We start from the raw sequence: 22,909 nt of genomic DNA, 5'->3' as shown, positions 1-22,909 counted from the left end.
GCGGGGGTTAATTACAAAATGTGGGCTTTGCTTTGTGACATCCAGATCCAACGAGCAAGTGGTGTGAACTGCATGGAAAATACACTTTTGTTTGGTTATGAAGAAATATCCCCAAAGTCAGATGTACACTAAATGTAGATTGACTTTTAGCTACACACCTCCCCAGTAAATAGCAAAATTTGAAGCTCTAGGTAAAGAGAATTCATTTTAGGATGAGTAACCAGTTGCATATTGGAGGTTCCTAAAGGAATCACCTGCACCACCCTGGAAACCAAAATGGTGTGCAGGTGGGCGCGATGCCCCCTGTGCCTCATTTTGGCCCTGGAAAGCCTCCTGCACCACCCTGGAAGCTAAAATAGGGTGTGTGGGGGAACTCTTGGGAGGGACAGGGTGGGGCCAGCCAGAGGTGGGATTAGTTGGTTCTCTGAACTGGACAAAAAGTTAACAACCAGTTCGCCTGAACTGGTGCGAACTGGCTGAATCCTACCTCTGCCATTTAGGCTATCAAATCAAACCCTCCCCTCCTTAGTGCCATAATCCAAATTAAAACCTCTTGATTACTGATTACTGATACCTGATTTTACTGCTCGAAAGGTTTTTTTCTCATATTCAATTAGAATCTTCCCTTTGTGATTTTAATTCACTAGAAAGGGGCCAACATGTTTCTCTTTAGTTTTCTCAAGCTTAATATAATCATTTCCTTTAATTTCTTCTCATGGGATTTAGTTACTAATCCATGGATATCTTTGTGGAAGTTTTTTTATGTGTTCTAGTTTATTCTGAATCTTTTCTAAAATGTGGTACCCCTAGATGGATTTCAAGGGAAAATCTTACCAAAGCACACTATACAATTTCCTGCTATTGAAAATAATATTTTTATTGGTGCAACCTAAAATAGACTTTGCTTTTTTCTTCTACAGCCACATCATTCTACTACCTTATTATCTGATTGTAGTCAACCACCATTCCAACCTATTTTTTATAAGTGTTCTTATCAAGCCATATATCAGGGGTGGCGAACACGCGGCTCGCGAGCCGCATGCGGCTCCCGGCCAAAATAAATGAGGCTCTTTGCCTCTTATCATTATTTAGTATACTGTGGCTCGGATCGCGCGCTCCCTTTCGGAAGCTGGGGAGGTCCTTTGCAGGCAGCTAGAACGGGCCGCCTGCAAAGGACTTCCCCAGACTTGCTTTGAGGAGCACGGGGCGACTGAGGCTAGTTGTGAAGCCCCAAAGCCCCCACCGCCACCGGAAGAACTGCTGCCACCTCCTCCTCATCCTCCTCTAACAGGCAGCACTGCCGGATTTGCCGCCCGGCGCTGCGGCTGAGATGAAGCCGCCAAAGCTCCAGCCGGCATCTCCGCGCGTGGCAGCGGCGCCTCCCCTCCGCTCGGAGCAGCTGAGCTCAGTCAGCGCTGGGTTACCCCTGCCCCCTCCTCCTCCTCCGCCGTGCTTTTGAGGAGCCATGAGGCTGCAGGAGCCAGTAGGAAGGCGGGGGGGGGGAGCAGGGGAAAAAAAGCCTCATGGCTCCTCAAAAGCACGGAGGAGGGGGAGGGGGCAGAGGTAAGCCAGCGCTGAGCTCAGGAGCAAATCTGGTGATTCTGTTGGAGGAGGAGGAGGAGGAGGAGGAGGAGGAGGAGGAGGAGGAGGAGGAGGAGGAGGAGGAGGAGGTAGCAGCAGTTATTCTGGTGGCAACTCGTACTCGTCGGCATCTTCAGCAGAAGCCCTGCCCACAATGAAGAAAGCAAAGATGGAGCAGATCCACGCAGATGACGTCGCTGCAACATGACTGGAGGAGGAATTCTGGGAGTTGAAGTCCACAAGTGTTAAAGCTGTCAGGTTTGAAGACCCCTGGGGGTTTTTTTCCCTAAAGGGTTAGGGGTGCAAGGGTCTTGTAACTTGACAGCTTTAAGAGTTGCGTGCTTCAAATGCCAGAGTTTCTGAGCCAACATTTTGGTTGCTAAGCAGGAGCGTTGTTAAGTGATACTGATATTATATAACACTTTGAATTAAGCGGGTACCTTGAAGAAACATAACTTTGAGTTTCAAATAATACTGATTTCGTTGTTGTCTTAGGTGACATCTGTGAAAAAAATTCGGGTGCTCAGGCATGAAAATGTGCCGCTCAAACACTATACTTTTCTGCTCACATCGAAAAAAAATTAGAGGGAACATTGCTTCCGGGTCTGTTTTGGCAGGTCACTGCGTGGTGTGGCTCTCTGACTCTCACAGTTTAAAATTTTGGCTCTTTTTGTCGAACTTGTTCGCCACCCCTGCCATATATCCTCAATATCTGTACATTTGAAATTTTAAGTTCTTTGTATTTCTCTCTACTAAAATATTTTCATATTTATAGATTTTATAAGACACGTATACATTTATAAAGAACATTTTTCAAATATCTCATCCCCAAAAGATATCACCCTTGTGTATCTCTAGCACATATGTCATTTATTTCACAACCTCTCCAACATCACCGGGTCCAATATTTGAATATCTGAAAACGTTTTTGGGGGGACTGTCTCATCTATCAATTATTTTCATAGATAGTGATATTTTGTTTGCATCAACATCAGTTGAAGTGATTTAGCAAGCTGTGTGTGGTTCCGGTCTTTTTTAAGCTTTGTATAAAAACACATTTCATTTATTCATCTTTTAAAATTTTTCTGAAATATAAAAGTATTTTTTCAAGATTATAGCCGTTCCTTTTCTAAATGAAGATCTTTAAGATTAGATATTCTTAAAAATTGGCAGCTATTCATACAGTGGTGGGATTCAAATCATTTAACAACTGGTTCTCTTCCCTAATGACCGGCTGGATGGATGTGGCTGGGTGGGCAGCGTCAGGGTGCGCGACAGCACTCAACCTTCTGCAGCACTCTGCCGCCCAAAATGGGGCGCGGGGGTTAATAACAAAATGTGGGCTTTGCTTTATGACATCCCGATCCAGCGAGCAAAGGGTTGAACTGCACAGAAAATACACTTTTGTTTGGTTATGAAGAAATATCCCCAAAGTCAGATGTACACTAAATGTAGACTGACTTTTGGCTACACACCTCCCCAGCAAACAGCAAAATTTGAAGCTCCAGGTAAAGAGGATTCATTTTAGGATGAGTAACCACAGTTTGCATGTTAGAGGTTCCTGAAGAAATGCTGGGAAACTCTGTATTTTAAAGAACATTTGAGGGAGGGGTGCAGAATAGCCCTTTTCTGCCTGAGGCTGTAGAGACCCGGCATCAATCAAAACACTTTTTTGAAGCAACTGATCAACACCGACAGGATAAACCACTAGTATATGAAAATAAGAGCAAACTCTACTCCCTTCTAGTTACTAATGATGTTACCTAGTTTCGTAATGAAACATCTGCAAAAAAACCCATCAAGCTCACTGAGCACCAAGGAAACCACAGTTCATCCCTGCGCTACAAATATTCTCTTCTATCAATAAACACTTTTTGGTTAGAGGCCCTCAGATTCTGTGTTATATGAGATGGTTCCCAGTAGATTTCATTCTAAATTTTGATACGATTTCTGTAAATAAGGAATGTAGAATTATAATGGCTGAGTATTTGATCCTTCATACATCAAATGATGTATGAATCCTTTGGTGGGAAGGTAACAGAGTTCCATGCACCTTTGGCATTTAGTCATGCCAGCCACATGACCATGAAGATGTCTTCGGACAGCATTGGCTGTTTGTAATGGAGATGAGCAGCGCCCACTAGAGTCAGGAACGACTAGCACATGTGTGATGCAAAGCTTTACTTTTACCTTACATCAAAAAAATACAAAGCTAAGGGATAAACAAATAAAAAAACAGATTTGAAAAAAGAAAAGGAAACTAAAAGAGTGAAAGAGAAAGAAAGAAAGAAAGAAAGAAAGAAAGAAAGAAAGAAAGAAAGAAAGAAAGAAAGAAAGAAAGAAAGAAGGAAGGAAAGAAAGAGGAAAAGAAGGAAAACTGAAATAGAATGACTTCCAACTGGCTTTGGTACAGTTAAAAGTAAAAAAATATATCAAACTGTTACCCTAAGATTAACATTTTTCTACATTATTTCCATCCTCCCTTATTTAATCATCAAAGCCCAGGTCAACCACAACTGATTAATTTAATTGCACCAAACTCTAAATAAAACAGGAATGGAAAATCCTAAACTCTATTGTAGACCATGCTTCTCAACTTTGGCAACTTTAAGGTGTATGGACTTTAATTCCCAGAATTCCCCAGGCAGCATGAAGGTCACCCATCTTAAACTTGCCAAGACTGAGAAATGCTGATCTACAGATAGGGATTTTTCCATTCTTTTTTTACTGGTTCCTACTTACTTATGAGCAATCACAATGCAAAATCCCCATTCCCAACTCACCCCACAGTAATGATCGTGCAAAATCCCCATTCTCAATTCACCCTAGAGCACGGATTTTGGGTTCTTCCAGCCTCCTGCACCACCCTAGAAGGCAAAACGGGCCTGGGGGGGGGGGGGGGACACAATACCCCCTGCACCCTGTTTTGGCCTTGGAAAGCCTCCTGCCTCAACCTGGAAGCCAAAATGGGGCCCGGGGTGCCGCGCAACACCCCCTGTGCCCCATTTTGGGCCAGGAATTTCTCATGCACCTCCCTAGAAGCCAAAATGGGGCACACGGAGGGACTCCTGGGAAGGGACGGGTTGGCAGAGTTGGGATTAGCAGGTTCTCTGAACTGGGCAAAAATTTAACAACTGGTTCGCCTGAACCGATGCAAACCGGCTGAAACCCACCTCTGTATTCATACCAGTAAGAAAATACTATCAAATATCATATGACTTTTGTCCCCCCAAACCTTTTATATTAACAGAAACTATTTTAAAGTCAACTGTCTCTAAAGGAAGGTATATCATTACCATTATCCATATAGTGTCAGCCCTGGTGCCCATCTTTTACTTTGGATCTTCCGGGCTGTCACACTCAGTGGATGGGCATGCTGTGGGAAACGGGAGGGGGGTTGGATGGAGACATGGTGAGCTGTATAGCCATAACAACATTCTTTCCCTGGGAGTCAAGGACACTCAGCCAGCACCTGGATAGGTGTGACTGGGAAACAACTTCAGTTGGGACGGGGACATGATTGGACCATGTGATGGACATGTGGGTGCAGAGGAAGGAACTTTGATTTTTATTTGTGTGGGGAAAACCCGGAGACCTTTCAGATTCAGATTTTCCCAGATGTGCCAATATGACATCTGTAATAAAAAGGAACCTTGAGGAGAATGTCTGCCTTGGAGTTTTACTTCTGCTGGGGATGTTACTTGGAATCCTGACATATAGTTTGTCTGCATTTTTAAACTTGTTTTATTATATTTTAGTTATTGAATCTGTGATTTCTTGTAAAAGTAATCATTTATGTTCTTTAGAAGAATTGCAAAGGGAGACTGTTAAATCATAGGCAATATGTTGAACCCACTAAGAATTGTAGAAAAGGAAAATGTTCCTAGATTTTTCTCCAAGTTGTTGTTCATGGTGAATTGTGAAGAACAGCAATACTTCCTCCCTACCAATAACACCATCTATTTTTAATATAAATAAGTAAATAAAATGTTCTCTGGTATAATTTTGAAAAAAAAAGTGCAAAGAAGAGCAACTAAGATGATTAAAGACTAAATTGGAGACTAAAAAATTTGAAGAATGGTCGCAGGATTTGGGTTTGTCTAGTATAGAGAAAAGAAGAACTAGGAAGGACATAATAGCAGTATTTCAGTATTTGGGAGGCTGCCACAAAGAGGAGGAGGTCAATTTATTTCCAATGCACCAGAGGGCAGGACAAGAAACAATGGCTGGAAACTAATCAAGGAGAGAAGCAACCTGGAATTAAGGAGAAACTTCCTAACAGCGAGGACAATTAACCAGTGGAATAGCTGGCATTCAGACTTTGTGGGTGCTTCATCACTGCATGTTTTTAAAAAGAGACTGAACAGTCACTTGTCTGAAATGGTATAGGATCTCCAGCTTGAGCAGAGGTCTGGACTACAAGACCTCCAAGGTTCCTTCCAGCTCTACGCTGATGATGAATTAAAGCTATGTTTTTACTTATACTGATAGTTCTTTTTAAATTATCTATTTTATACAATTTTTCCTTGTCTAATATATTCAAGGAAAATGAGGTCCTAGTTCTTTATGTTGTTGTTGCCAACTATTTTTGTGCTACTTCTTTGAACTTATTTTAGCTTATCTTTATCCTGCGTCTGTCCTTCTAGATCTACTCACTATAGCAAACCTAAATTCCACTTTAAGAACATTGTTACCATCTCATCTGGTAGGAATATGTACAGCTTCATTGTTCAAAATAATGAATTTCTATTCCATTTGTGGCTACTACAAGCATAATGCAGAAACTGTCATGTTAGTCTGGGCTTCATTGGTTTTCCAAAATCTTTGTTGCAATTTAGCTGAGTTAACTTCTAGGAGTTTGTAGTTTACTCTAAAATAAGTTATAATTAAATAAATAAGATAAAAACAAATCTTGTCAAACTGACTCCAACAAATTCATGCTGACTTTTAGTAACAATTTAAGGCATTTATGATTCCAAGGGCTGATATCAAACTAAATGATCTATAGCTCTTGGTTTTATACTTGGTCCCATTGCATTCCTTGCAGGAGTATGTTACCAACTGGCATGACTTTTTTGTGTTTTATAAAGCACAATTGCATTATTTTACTGCTTAAGAATTTATCAGTCCTATATTCCATTCTATAGGGCAGCTTTTTATTCCCTTTGACATTCAGAACCAGTTTAATTGGCAAAATTAACTTAAAACTCATGTCAGCATTCACTCAGTGAGCTCGCTCTCTTGAACCTAGCAGCCTTTAATTCTCTTACAGTCTCTATTTTCTCAGCAGGAAATAGTCATTCAATCACCCATATTAGGCAAGCAGCAAGTAACAGGAAAGAAAAAAAATACATCTTACAGCTGAACATGCAAACTATCTTTAACTTAGATAGCTAAAACAGAGCCAGTCCCATTAATCTTAGAGAACTTTAGCATTGCTCTAGCATTGCTACAAAGAGGCTTCATTGAAACAAATATTAAAATAGAAGCCCATACTGATCTCCAAAATAAGACTATATAAGAATAGGAATTACTAACACCTTTCAAAATATGTCTGAATCAGTGGTGGGTTTCAAAAAAAATTTAGAACCTCTTCTGTAGGTGTGGCCTGTTTTGTGGGAGTGGCTTGCCAGCCATGTGACCAGGTGGGAGTGGCTTGCTGGAAAGGAATTCCTGCGGATTTTACTCTGCTAGCTGTAATCGACTACAGGGGGTGGCGCTCATCTGTTTCAAGGGTCGTTGAGCCAGTGCTGTCGGAAGATATTTCCATCATCATGTGGCCAGCATGGTGTCACAGAGTGCTGTTTCTTCCCAACCAAAGGGGTACCTATTTATCTACTTGCATTTTCATGCTTTTGAATTGCTAGTTGGCAGAAAATAGGTGAAGATGGGAGCTCACCATGTTATGCGATGCTCAGCTTCCAGCCAACAAGCCCAGTGTCTTAAACACTGAATCATCGTGCTACCCGTTAGGCATTATAAATATTTCCAGGATTCAAATTTATTACCATTTATGAATATACCAGATTTATTTAGTTATAAGCCTTATATTCAGGTCAATATTGCAACAAGATTTCAATTGCAATAATTAAGAAAACTTGTATTGTTACCTTATCTCCTAAATAACAATGCTTTTTATAAAATTATGCTTTAAGATAAAACATTAACTAAATATTAATGAATATTTGTGAAATACTATACATGATGGAATAAAATGGAGAATTTCAATACTGAAAAAAGTTGTATCCAAACATAGGCATAGTCAAAATAAATGGAGATCTTATTACATGGTAACAGGAATAGTTAGCAGTGTAAATCATATCTAGCTAATTACTTCTCCAGATAAATCCAAATCTTATTATTTATTCAAAACTTTAATCTATGAATATCTTTTCATAACAAGACAGATGTTCAATATAAAGTATATTAAAGAGTATATACCAGTATATCACAGAAGTGAGTACACCCCCTCACATTTTTGTTGCCAGCAGTTTAGACAGTAATGGCTATGTGTTGTGTTATTTTGAGGGGACAACACATTTACACTGTTATACAAGCTGTATACTCACTACTTTACATTATAGCCAAGTGTCATTTATTCAGTGTTGTCACATGAAAAGATAGATTTAAATATTTAAAAAATGTGAGGGGGTGTACTCACTTTTGTGATATACTATAATTATTCTTCTACACAATTCTAATCAGTGATCATAATAAAAATTCTATTCTAGTCTACACAAACAAGCTTTTCAACAGAATGAATCCTTTAATTTCAGATTTTTTGAAATGCAGAGTTCATCTCCGATACCACTTATTCACAGTCTTTTTAAATTTAGTGAAAACATTTGTATCTGAGTATCTGCAGGAGTGTCATTTTCAAGAAAGCAGCCAACATACTTTAGAACAAAACAGTCATACTTACCCAGCCACATCAAATGATTGTGCTTTTTGCAGCTTTGCATTTAGTTGGGATCCTCCACCAGATCTACTGAAGGAGGAACTCTTTGGCAATGTTGCTGAAACATAATAATGATGCTTTAAATTTGATGAAATTAAATGATTAATACACAAATTATTTGATCTTAAATTGCCATTATCAAATATACTCTTTGATATAAACAGATTACAATATTGCTTATAACATTCTAAGTGATTTTTAAAAAGGATCATAAAAATTAATATTAAAACATATAACCATACCACTTAAGACTTCACTTTACAATGCTGTACAGCCCCATCTAAGTGGTTTTACAGAGTCAGTCTATTGCCCCCAACAATTTGGGTCCTCATTTTACCCACCTCAGAAGGATGGAAGGCTGAGTCTACCTTGAGCCTTGTGGGATTTGCTGCCAAATTGCAGGCAGCCAACAGTCAGCAGAAGTAGCCTGCAGTACTGCACTCTAACCACTGCGCCACCGAGGTTATTAAAATATATATTAATCAATTAAACAAAATATGAATTGATAATAACAGATCTCTCCCATAATTAAAAAATCTGACTACAAAGTGTATTAAACAAGGGCAAGAGTTGTATGATATTGATCGTGATATCCATAGCAAACCACAATTATGCCAAAATGATGTCATATCCAGTGTGAAGTCATCACACAAATGCCACTATGTATATGCAATCTTGATATCTGATACAATTAATTAAGCTGCAGCATTTGCCTGATTTCATAATGGACAAGTCATTTTCTATCCATACCTCCCTGGGGCATGGATATGATCCATGGTATTGATGTATCTAAAAGTACTTTATTTTCTGTGTGCTGTGGTTTGTACAGTACAATAAAATTGTTTATACAAAATTAATTCCCTATGTATTCCTTTCATGTAATTACATATTCCTTGAATAGTTTTCTGCCAAGGCTCAAGATAGACTTGGAATGTATAAGCAATATATTACATTAAAAGGAGGAGAAACCAAACCCACACTGTATTAAGCTACAATTCATTTAACCAATTTATTATATGCCAAATTTTGGCTTAGTTCAATGTGGAAACTGAGGCACTAATTAGATATTATTTATAAAAGTGGAGGACAATATAGGCCAAGCAATACTTCAGAAAGATATCAATCTCATATCTAATATTAGGTTTGCTTAAATATGTAAATACATGCACTTGCCTTTATAACGTTTTAACATGGCTTAATCAGTACTTAAAAACCTGGAAAAGCCAACCAGTCTAATTTTTCATGGGAAAAATGATTTGCTTATTAAAATTAATCAAATTATCAAAGATTTAGTGATTATTATAAAAATTTAATACAGATCTGAATGAATTAGGAGCGCAACTTTGTAATTCTGAATACTGTTAAACTCATGAATATTTGATGTAAGATATTGTAATATTTTGCTATGCTGTTATACATAAAAATTGATAAAGAATCATGTAAGTATATTGCAGGCACTAGAACTCTGCAGTCCTTGGATTAAATCGCACAGGAACAGTCTGATCCTAATAAAAAGGTGGGGTTGTTTTAGTCTTGCAGACAGATGTTAAGTTCACACTCTCCAAAGAATCTTTAAAAAAACCAAATCTGAATACAATGTGTATACCTCTAGCATATACTATTCAATAAGAAAACAATGTATTGTAAGTTTAACAGATAACTTAACATCCAGGGTAGAATTTCACTGATGTCATACATAAATATGTGATTCCATTTTGAAACACAAATTACTTTTCTTTTAAATATAAAATAGAATACCATATTTTTCGGAGTATAAGACGCACCTTTTTCCCTCAAAAAAATGGCTGAAAATCTGGGTACGTCTTATACACTGAATACAGAATTTTTTGCCTCCCAAAACCCTGCCCCCTTCACCAAAATGGCCATGCCTAGCCTTTAGGAGACTTGCAGAGTGCTCCTGGGGGGTGGGGAGGGCAGAAATGAGCGAAAAATGGGCCATTTGTTGCTCAATTGTGCCCCCTCCCAAGCCCCCAGGAGCACTCCATAAGTCTCCTAAAGGCTATTCATGCCCTTTTTTTAAAAAATGGACTGTTTTTGGGAGGTCTGCAGAGTTCAAAAACGTTCTTTTTTTTAATTTGCCTCTTCAAAACCTTGGTGTGCCTTATACTCCGGTGCGTTTTATACTCCGAAAAATATGGTATGTATAATCTCTGGAAATCTAAATGTTGATAATTCAGCATACCGGTATAAAGTGGTAGAGGTTGGATTACAGCTGGTGCTCCATTAGCAACAGGAGGCACAGCTGCTGTAGGAACAGAAGATACTAAAGGTGGAGACATTCCCACAACTGGTATGGATGTCATTGGCCCTGGAGCAACAGCTGAAAGAGGTGGTATATTGGAGAGACCACTTATTCCTGTAAGAGAAGTTTTCATAATTATCATTGCTGGCCAGCTACAAAGACTTTTATTACAATGATCTATATGAATGATCCTTCAATAAGTATAGGACGAAAATGGGGAAAAAATGTTCTGATTCTGGAACAAACCACACTAAGGAAGATTTTCCAAAAGAACAGTCTTTGAAACAATGTTTCAACATAGGGAACAAGAATTTGAAAAATTCTTGGCTCCTTTGTTTTTCAAGTTGGGATCACAAGAGTAGATCAAGTTGTAGACCAAGGGGGATTATTTTTTTAAAAGGTTTAAAATATTTCCCTTAACAAACAATGAAAAGTGCAATCAAAATGGCAAAAAATGCCCATGACTTTGCATTTACAATCATATGGTTCACTTAACTGTGTCTCACTTAACCATCATAAAAATGGTTGTAAAACCAAGTCGACATTATGGTGTCTCAACTTACAACCATAATGACATACAACTGCAATTCCAGACCCAATTGTGGTCATATGTCCAGGACTACCTGTGAAAGACTGGAAATCTCTTATGGATATATTTTTTTGCTGAAAATGGAAAAATGTCAATAATGGTAATTTCTGGATTTGAGGACTGAAAAGGATTCAAAAAGGAGCTAAAGGGATTATTGTGATATTAAAGGGGGAGAAGGGAGAATGTATTTGTAACTGCTGTAAAGAAGGGTAGAAAATCATTTATTATAATTTTCTTTAACTGCATTGTTTTCTATATTTTTTCTTTTTTTCTTCCTAAATTTCTGTCTTGTATTCAAATAATAACTTAACAAAAATTAAAACTGCTAACCATAGACATTTATATCACAAATGAAAAGCTATATGATAATATTTGTTACAATTGTATTAAAGTGATCTCTAAATATAATGACAGTATGTAAACAACATGAAATCTACGAAATACTTCAGGAAGATGATATAATATAAAACATTCTTACCAAATCCTGGTGTGGTAGAAATAGCAATGGGAGGCTGCTTCATAATAGGAGGTAATGCAGAAGGGAGCTGATAACCTTGTAACTTTAGTTTGATAAGTTTCATAGCTATAGAAAATTCCAGTTGGTCCATTCTCCCATCATTGTTCATATCTGCCAGAGCCCTAGAATGATCATCATTTTAAAAAATATCTTGTCATGTGATGTTTTTATCCTAAGGTCTGTATACATTGGTCTACATAGTCCAGTGTTATATAATGTGGTAGCATCAGTTTTCAAAGAGTGATTTTAAAGTTCTAGAACAAGGTTGTACAACATGCAGTCTTCCAAACAGCATTAAAAAAAAATAAGTCTGTCATCACTAAACATTACCACCACCATCATGATAGTCACACTGCTGAGAGTTTCCAACACCTCTAGATCTCACACACATTGCCAACTCCATATCGTTGTGCTATTGCTTGATGCCTAACAGCTGATCAGCATCACAGCTATTCTTTAGTGGCCTGTGATTATTTCTAAGGTATTAATCTGATTCTTTCCCCCTTAAGAGATGTGCAAGCCTGCTCTAGAATATTCTTCTTCTACCCAAGACTCTTTAAACTAGCTTTTCTTTAACATAAGAACTCCGGATGTATTGGATTTCAACTTTCTTTATTCACCAAACATTCTGGTTGGCAGCACTGCAGTCCAACCAACAGATCTAGAAGACACCAAGGTTGATCTAAAACACATTGTCTGAGCTAAACCTATTCTCTAATATTTATCTTAACTAACATATCCTGAGAATTTAGTAGAAACCAGACTACCAAGCAAAGCAGTGTTATTAGAATAAATAACTCTACAGGTTATTGCATGCCATCCTCAAATTATACCACAATTAATTGGAGAAAATATTTCATTTTGGTAAGCTCTACTAAATGTATAAAGAGCAAATTGACTGTAAAGACTTAAAAGTAAAATTATGCATTATGAGTGACTTGGATTCCCATCAAAAGCTGGGTCAGTGTATCTATACACTTAGATAGGAATAACGAATAGAATGTTAAATTGGGTATTGTCTTTATTTGTATGAAATTCAGGTCTACTTCTCCTTTCCATCTTTATCAGATGTGTTAGAATCTTTGATAGCTTGGGTGCCTTCTAAGGCTGGGTTGAAAACTAAATGAGGTTTAATGGGCTAAAACAAAATCCAGATAATAAAGAAGGTTTGATGATAGTGGAGGTTTTATCTACTGTAAATAGATGGACTTCAACTGAATAGATAGTCCCTGACTTACAACTAAAATTGAGCCCAAAATTTCTATAGCCATGAATATAAAAACTGATCATAAGTCACTTTTTACAATGCAGCTGTAACTTCCAATGGTCACAAATCAAATAATTATAAGTCAAGAACTACCTGTATTAGGTGAGTGTCTTTCTTTTGGAGTGTTGTGTACTTTGTGGGATCTTGTGCTATCATTGACTGCTCTAATCAATACAGTGATAAGGAGCAGTCACTTTCAGATGCAAATAATGTACTATCAATATCCTCTCCTGAAAGTGTGATGTGACCACTTACTTGTATAACTATTACCTCCTCATTTACTATTATGCATTTTATGAGGGATACCCTTGAGGCAAAGCCAGCAACTGCAGTAGGACCAGAATATAATAGCAAACTCCTGTGGAGCATTCCCTAGCAGAAGCAATATCTGTTCTGGCAAAAATGCTTTTGTAACATATAGATTTCCAGATTCGTTCAATTTAAGGTGCATCTTAAATGGGACATGTCTATTGGAAGCGGCAGCTTTTCCCTTGTGCTAGGAACTGGGAGCCCTGAATTTTTTTCTGCAAATGCAGCTGGAGGCTTAGTTGGAATTTAATAAGATACCACCAACTATTCTATTGCACAACTTTTCCTTCAAAATTCAGACCACTCACTTCTTAGCATATATTAAGATCTAAAAGCTTAACTTTTATACTCTTATCTTTTTTCACTGAGGTCTTTGTTCTCAAGAATTGCATTGGTATTATTTTTATTTAGGAATATTTAGGAAAGTTGTGATTTTATGGATTATTTTATATATATGCTTAATTGCCATAGGTTGGAAAAGATATATGGTATATGTTTATTTTGTTGAAAATATCTACATATCTATGATAAGCCATTTATGAGTAGGTCCATCTGTCTTCTTTCATAAAAGCAGTTTAGAATCAACTGCTAGGGACCAAATATGATATAATCTATTTGTAGCTATTTAGGACTTAATATTACTATGCACTTTGAATGTTAAAAAGGTAAATACTACAGATTTTCAAGATTAACAAACATCCTAAATGAAATTGTTTCAAATAAATTGTAACACATTGCTAATGTGATACAGGACAGAGCCAATTATTTTCATACATTACTCCTGTTTTTATTGTTTTGGTCACTTAATGACCAACAGTAAGCAGTTGGTGGTGGTTTTCTTCAGCACTAAAATTAATACCACTGGGCATATTACTGATACAGAATGAAATTATCTAAAATGCTAATACTTTCTCTGCTTCTACTTGAAATTAACAAGAACTGAATCAGAATCACAAGGCAGGGTTATCAAGCGTTACATTTCATTGCAAAAGCAGGGATGAAAATAAAACTGTGCTGTCTTTTTAAGAGGACCCCTATATTATTAACCACACTGAATAAAGCAATTTTAAAGGAAGTCTGTTTTATCACCTTATATGCTCAAAACATTCTCAAAGTTGAACTGGACTGTGGCAGTGACAGGAAGTATGGAAATAATTACTCTGACAGTGCTAAAATATTTATCTCTTTCACATAGGAAAATGTTATCAATTTCACAAAAATGCTAAGGTTGTGTTTACAAAAGAAACAGTATGAACTGTCTACTAATATTTTTCCTTTCCTTCTCTCTCTCTCAATTTTTAAGGCAACTAAGTTGTATACAAAAGCAACAGCCACAGCTAATCCAATAACAATAACCGAACACAATAACACATAATAAAAAATGTAGCTATAGCCTAAAGGTAGATGCCTAATTCTACACTCGAAATATATAACACTGCATATGTTACATAGCATTTTATAAAAATTGATAAAAATGAAGTTGAAATATCCATCTACAAAATACTACACAGTATATTCATCATCATCATCTCTACTAGTTATAGCATCAAGACTAATCAAACTGATCAAATTAATCAAAACTAAAATCCTAAAGAACATAATTTTCAGGAAAAAATGTTGGAACAGTATGGCTATTTAAATTTAGTTACTATTTCAAAAACCATTTGAGTTTCATTTCATTATAAACCTTAACCTTTATAATAAATTGACTTAGTTACTAGAGATTATGTTTAAAAGATTAGTATTTTACCACTTTTTTCAAAGCTCAAAAAATTTAAACATCCAGATACATATTCCAAAATATTGTAAGATGTAAACAAATATTACAATACATTGTTTTTATCTTCCCATATTACCAACATTTATATCAAAATTATATCAGAGTACAAAGGCTGAAAATAAATCCTTATATCAAAGAATTTTAAAGTGATTTTTTAAAAACAAGTTAGAATATTCATGATATATAATCATATAAACATTCTAACTACAGACTAGTAAGTAACATCTTATTATTTCAGTATTTATTATCTTTAGACAATGAGAAAACTCATTCTATCTGTTAAACTTATTTCCAATCATAGAATCAAACCTTATTTATATTTACGTCTGAAGACAATTCTGATGCCAAATGAAAGAAGCTAGCTCCAGAAAGATTAAGTTGCTAATGTACTAGATCAGGGGTGGCGAACACGCGGCTCGCGGCCAAAATAAATGAGGCTCTTTGCCTCTTACCATTATTTAGTATACTGTGGCTCAGATCGCGCGCTAAACCCGGAAGTACGTCGACCGTACTTCCGGGTTTAGCGCGCGATCTGAGCCACAGTATACTAAATAATGGTAAGAGGCAAAAAGCCTCATTCATTTTGGCCGCGAGCCGCGTGTTAAGTTAAGACAGTGGTTTTCAAATAGTAGCCCCCCAGGGGGGGGCGCGAGGCTCCGTAAAGGGGGGCGCGAAGGCTCCCTTTCCATCTGGGTGCAACGGCGGCGGCGAAGGCAGCAACGGCGGCAGCAACGGCGGCAGCAACGGCGGCAGCGGCGGACTGGAGTTTCTCGCCAAGGTTGCCTGTCCGACCAGCCCCCGCTGGCTCCTGGCTGAGGGAGGAGCTGCCGCTCCGCCTTCTCCGAGCGGGATCCACGCCCTGCAACTGGCCGCGAGGGGAAGCAGAAGCGTCTTTTGAAAATCTCCAGGAAGCACAAAAAATGGGTGAAAATGGCAGGTTTTGGCGAAAAAACGGGCCATTTTTGCCCATTTGTTGCCAGTAGAATGCTTCTGGGGGTGGGGGAGGTGAAAAATGGGGTGCACAGATGCCCCAGGAGGCACAAAAAATGGGCCCCTTTTCACCTCCCCCCCACCTTCAGAGGATGATAAAGAGAGAGCTAGTGAGAGGGAGGGAGGGAGAAGTGAGACAGAAAGAGATAGACACAGAGAGAGAGAGACACAGAGAGAGAGACAGAGAGAGACAGGAGAAAGAGGGACAGAAAGAGAGAGAGAGGAGAGAGAGACCGAGAAAGACAGAGAGAGAGAAGAGAGAGACAGAAAGAGAGAGTGAGACACAGAGAGACAGAAAGAGACAGAGAGAGAGACAGAAAGAGACAGAGAGTGAGAGAGAGACAGAGAAAGACAGAGAGAGAGAAAGAGAGGGAGACAGAAAGACAGACAGAAATAGAAGGAGAGACAGAAAGAGAAAGGCAGAGAGAGAGAGAGAGAGAGAGAGACGAGGGAGAGAGAGAGACAGAAGGAGAGACCACTTGGACTGTCTTCGCATCTGGGATGCGTGGGTCTTTCCCACTGAGACGAGCAGGTGTTGTTTCTAGAAATCACTGCGTGCAGGAAATATATGTGTGTGTTTGTGTGTGTATACATGCACATACAAGTGTCATTTCTTCAGTGTTATCACAGAAGTGAGTACACCCCTTAACATTTTGTAAATATTTAAGTATATTTAAGTTAAGATGAAGTGGAAGATGGGTAATAATTAGGGGAATGGAGACTTTGGGTTGTGGAGTCCACTTTTTTAAAAAAATACAAAAAAACCAGCCCTTAGAACTTGAACTTTGCTAATCAGAATAAAATGCTAAGTAGTCAGAGGAAGGTTGTAGCAGTATTGTCAGTCACCTATTGCACCTCATCATGAATCAAGTATTCTATATTTTAAAAAATACAAACTTATATCTTAGTTACTAGAGATCAAAGTGTCCAAGGAAATAGATTAATTCAAATGCAATGAATTAATCATTATACTGAAGTTAAAAGACAAGCAATTATCAGAATGGTGGCTATGGCAGAGATCTTTCTAAATTTTTAACATTTCATTTAACTTAAAATACTGGAAGTTGGAAAAGATTGGTGATCTGCCAATCATTTGTAGATATACCAAACCCATAGAATCCAGTCTAAGATTAAGAAATGCTGCTCCTCTATATCTTTCTTTTGAGTCTTGTATGATTTTGAATCTTGCTCCCCCACCCCACCACCCAGCTTCCAGTTGGTGCCATTTGGAATAAAACATTTATCTTAGATAATATCTAAGTTTCAAGGAATTGTTCATTTCATTCAATAATTTGTTATAATTGTTTTCAAATGTATTATTATTATATCCTATTAAATAAGAGTTCTAGATATTTCACTATATTTTTCTCATATCCCAATCCCCCTTTTCATTTTTTTTTTCATTGGAAATTGAATGCCTTATTATCTTTTCATTTAATTTTTTATCTCTAAAAGGTAGCCAAAAATCTTTGGATTCTGCCATTAGTATCTTATGGAGCTTTGTGTTTGCATAATCGTTACTACTATATCATTTGCATAGCATTTCATCTTGTATCTCTTTCTACCTGAATCTTTAGCTGAAATATTTGTTTAGCTTTTCAGTTCTGGCCCGCCAGGACCTCCTAACCCAGGGGTGTCCAAACTTGGGAACTTTAAGACTTGTGGACTTCAACTCCCAGAATTCCCCAGCCAAGTTTGGACACCCCTGTCCTAACCAATTATAAATAATAAAAGAGAAAATGCCCATCCTTGCCTTTGACTTTCCATATTAAAAGATTGTAGAGATTATTCCATTTACTGTGAATTTTAACTTGTCAAAAGCTTTGTGTCTAAAAATATTTCCGTTGCCTTCCGTTGCAGCTCTAATGGGTTTATAAAAATTTATAACAAAAAACACCTGACTGAGCATGTTATATTATGTGTTTAATATATTATTGTTAAAATTATATGCTTTTGTGTGAGTGTTTGTCTGTTTTGGCAGGTCACTGCGTGGTGTGGCTCTCTGACTCTCACAGTTTAAAATTTTGGCTCTTTTTGTCGAACTTGTTCGCCACCCCTGTACTAGATTGACATTTTTATATTTCTCCTAATTCTTTAGAAGAAGAAGAAATTTCTCACAAACACATATTTTATCAAAAATACTGTTATATTAATGCAGTATTAATATTAATATTATTGCAATATCGGGTTTTCAATTCAATTGTATAGAATGTGAAGGATGTGTGTTTGCGCTTTATTTTTATAGTTATAATGTACACTGAAGATGGCATTTAAATTCATTGTATGAGGTGCAATGACAATAAAGTAAACTAAAATAAAGTAAGAACTCATACTATAAAGGAAATGCCTCCTTCAAATTAGGGCCCTCTATTGGTAACTTCATGTAATTCTCTTCTAGGATATATTTTTGAATTCTCATTTAAGTCTAGAGCCTTTGTATTTCATAGTATAAATAGATAAAATTTATTTTATTTGTTCTATTTAATATTTTTTCCTTATCTTTATTACTTTATTACTTTCAAGGTGGAAAACATACGAAGTACTCCCTTCTCCTCCTATATTCCCCATAACATTCCCCCTGTGAGGTGGGTTGGGCTGACAGAGAGTGATTGGCCCAAAGTCATCAGCTGGCTTTCATGCCTAAAGCAGGACTAGAATTCAGAGTCTCCTGGTTTCTAGGTGAAATTTTAAAACAGAATGTCACTGTATCACCATATTTTAAAAGTATTATGCCCCCAAAACAATAAAATATCAAACTTACCATATCTGTGCTAAAATTGGTTGAGGTAAACCAGACTGGAAAAAAAAATTCCTGGCTTGATCACCTGCCAAGAAAAAATGCATTATTTCAAATGTAAACTTGTACGAATATCAATAAAAAGTAGTGGTAAGGAACCTGTGGTGTCTAATGCTATTGAACTATAGTATATTCACAAATTCTTTATCATCTGCCCTGCTAGTTAGAGCATCTAATTCCAAAGAAATATGGAGCAACAAAGGTTCCCTTCCCCGCAGTAAATAATTAATGTTGTTCTTTTATCATATACATAGAATAGAATAGAATTCTTCATTGGCCATGTGTGATTGGACACACAAGGAATTTGTCTTTGATGCATATGCTCTCAGTGTACATAAAAAATACATTCATCAAGAATCATAAGATATAACCCTTAGTGATAGTCATGGGATACTAAAAAAGCAATCATACTAGGAAACTAAATAAAACAATATAAAACGTAAAGATATAAGCAACACATTTTTGTCATAAGTGGGAGGAGATAGGTAATAGGAAAGATGAGAAGAATAATAGTAATACAGTCTTAGTAATTAGTTTGACAGTGTTGTGGGAATTAGTTGTTTAGCAGAGTGATGGCATTTGGGGAAAAACTATCCTTGTGTCTAGTTGTTCTGATGTGCAGTGCCCTATAGCATCGTTTGGAAGGTTGAAACAATTTATGTCCAGGATGTGAGGGGTCTGTAGATATTTTCACAGCCCTCTTTTGGACTCGTGCAGTATACAGGTCCTCAATGGAAGGCAGATTGATATCAATTGCTTTTTCTGCAGTTCTAATTATTATTATTAAGTCAGTAATTCTTACAACAGTTATTGCGATAAGTCAGGATTATTCCTTCTACCATTAAATAAGGTTTTCCATGTTCATTATGGAACAGCTTTAGCAATTCTTGAGCATGCCAAAAAAATTCAATATTACCAGTTTGCAAACTATAAAAAATTATTTCGTAAAAGAAAGCAAATAAAACTATCATGAAAATGGAATTTCCCCCCCTCCCAGTGGGTGGGTTTTGGGAGGAGACTGAATAGTTCTAGAGATAATCAAATGAACTAAAAAAAAATTAAGAAACATTTGTAGTATGTTAAGTAGCAGATACCAAGGGTATAATAAAGATATTCATGAAGTCTATAGTTGCTCTAAAACAAGAGCCAGAACATTCCTGCTGGTTCAGATCTAGATCCTCCCTATGTTTTGAAAACTACTATAGCCCTGGATTATTATTTCTCCCTAACATCAAATATTTATAAGCACATTACATCAGGCATATAGAGATTCCATTTAACTGTCAAAAACAGAACTACAATATTGGGTCTAGGGAACTAGCATTTTCAATTACTGCATCTAAGCTTAGAATTTCTTCCAATGGAGGTATCTCATATTTTTGATAATAGTTTTCTGGCCATTTTTAAAAATCTTCTTTTTGAGGGCCACTTTCAATGTTCTGTATAATATTGCCATTGTTTTGTCAAATTGTAGAATATTGTGAATACATTTTATTTCTGTTGTGAGTTGTTCGTTATCATTGTGTTAGATTTTAATTTGTTTTGTATCCATTTAGAACAAACCCTATCACACTACACGTATTTAACTGGAGGGGGTGGGGTGGGGTATGAGTTTCATGGGGGTAGAAGAGGGACTTGGCACCGAAGGCTCCATTACCGAGACGCCCCGTCTTCCTACCTAAAACCGTAGACATTGAAAGCCTGGCTTTCTCACAGCAAAGCCCGATAGAGACACAGCACTTCAGTCCTTCTGGATGCTGCCATCTCATAAACACGTTGCTGGGCTTCCCAGCAAGCCCCCTGCACTTTTGCTGCTTCTGTCAGAGCCTGATTCCCAAAACATTCCTGGGAAGCGCGGGGACCAGGACTCGGTTGGCAAAGCGGGCATTGCTCAGGAGGCGTAAGGAATGCCTTCATTTCAGATCCGCTGCCTTCCGCACGCCCGGTTGAAGATCCACCACCCTCTTCCCTGCATATTCATGCAACAGGACAGCTTTATCATGACAGCTGTTCGAGTGGACGGTGAACTGCCTCTGCTTCTGATCGTGCTCCACCGGGATGGGGAAGCCACCGGTGATGGGCTCCAGCAGGTTAAGCAGAGCCGCCTGCTCCATGGAGGAATCCCCCACCCCGTGCCTCCCCCCCCTCCCCTTTCTCCGCACGTGGTGGGGAAGAGCTTGGAGGGGGGCCTGGGAGGGGAGAAAGAGTGTGGAATGGGGGGTCTCCCCCCCCCCAATCCTGATCAAACAGTTCTCAGTGCTTGATCAACAGTCCTCAGTCCTCATCACCTCATATGAACTCAGTGATATAGGTTGCGGGGAAGGAGATAGGCAAGACACCAAAAAGTAGCAATATATTTAGAATTCTAACAATTTAGTGATTCTTTAAAAATTACACCTCTGAGAGAATATTTTGAGCGGAACATTATCTTGTAGGTATGAATACATTGACTTCTGCTTTACTATAAGAGTGAATTTTTGCAATACTACCAGTTTGGCTGTTGGACAGAGGCTTTAGGGAAACAAACATGTTACATGTCTGAGAGATTCTCAGTCATCCAGGTCATGGTTGTCCCAGTTGACTTTTAGCTATACAATTTGGGATGAACACTCTTTGAATAGTGTGAGAATATGAATGGATTTCCAGAGGAAAAATTGCAGACTACAGGAACCAGGAGCACTACTCGGGTGACCCTGAGGACACAGATAAACCTCCAAGTGCTTCAACAACCCTCTAAGGTGTCAAACTCAATTTCATTGAGGGCCACATCATTCTTGTGTTTGACCTCGGGGGGCCAGATTGGATGTGGCCAGGGTGGGCAAGACCAGCTTGATGTCACTTGTACCGGGGTGCCTGTGGTGGCCTGAGCACTCTGCCAGTGAAAACAGCTTCCTGAGCTCTGTTTTTGGCTGCAACGGCTTCCTGCAACCCACTGCCACTGAAAATGGAGCTCAGGCCACCCGTGGCTCTCTCAAGCTCTGCCAGTGAAAATGGAGCTTGGGAGGACAGTCCATGGCCCTCTCAAGTTCTGTTTTTGTTGGCAGAGGAACTGCGGGACGGTCCTTTGCTGTTTCCAGGGTGGCCCCACAGCCCAGAGCTAAGCACCTCACAGGCCGGATCCAGCCCCCTGGCTTTGAGTTTGACACCCCTGCTCTAAAAGGATTCAAATTACCAGCTGTATGCAAGGAATATAAATCCAATTGTCTCTTGAAAAAGCACCTTTGGAAAACATGTTACATGATACTATGGATGATCTTAATCAAACAGAATGACTATGGCATTACCAGTGATAAATCCAGATATTGGTTTCAAACTGTGGAATTGCTGATCATGCTTTGTTCTCTCTTCCACAGTTATGGCCCAAATGTCCAGGCTACCTAATTCATAACAAAGACATTGAAATAGGAAAAACAAGTATTATAAATAATGGTGTACTTAAGGAGCTATGTAGAATTTAAACATTGCCAAACTTCTTTTTAAAAGCCACAAATTAAAAGAGGTTTAAACAATGCCTTCCACCTCAGGTTGAAGGAAGCAAAGCTCACTAATTAAGCAAAAAGAAAATATCCACTATAATAACCTAAAGAGCACCATAAATACAGGCTAAAGAATTGGAGTTCACCATAAATGAAGTTGCAGGTGAACAGTAGAAACCAACCATGAATATATTTCTGCTGATCAAATGCCTATGCAATTTAAAAATCAGAGACAGCAGAGAAAATGTTCTATCACTACTATGAATCGTGTTGCTATGGCATAGCCCCCTTCACCAATGCCATCCAATATGTTAAATCTTTGGACTTCAAAATTATTTCTCTAGCTTTTGTTCAGGCTGCTTTTAACTCCAGCCATCCTGAT

General features: G+C 38.0%; 1 protein-coding gene across 1 annotated transcript in view; it reads right to left on the bottom strand.

Moving 5' to 3' along the window:
- ITSN1 (intersectin 1) overlaps window positions 1-22,909 on the bottom strand; it is a 75,784-nt gene that overhangs the window by 40,778 nt on the left and 12,097 nt on the right. Inside the window, exons 4-8 of the mRNA XM_081952184.1 lie at window positions 22,336-22,428; window positions 19,016-19,079; window positions 11,870-12,030; window positions 10,743-10,916; window positions 8,504-8,597 (exon numbers count right to left, since the gene is read on the bottom strand). Of these exons, the coding sequence (XP_081808310.1) occupies window positions 8,504-8,597; window positions 10,743-10,916; window positions 11,870-12,030; window positions 19,016-19,079; window positions 22,336-22,428 (586 nt within the window). The remainder of the gene's footprint in view (window positions 1-8,503; window positions 8,598-10,742; window positions 10,917-11,869; window positions 12,031-19,015; window positions 19,080-22,335; window positions 22,429-22,909) is intronic.

Source organism: Natrix helvetica (genome assembly GCF_964273705.1).
Source record: "Natrix helvetica genome assembly, chromosome: 4".
Taxonomy (NCBI): Eukaryota; Metazoa; Chordata; class Lepidosauria; order Squamata; family Natricidae; genus Natrix; species Natrix helvetica.
The sequence above is the reverse complement of the archived record's forward strand: the minus strand, read 5'-3'. Positions and strand labels throughout refer to the sequence as shown.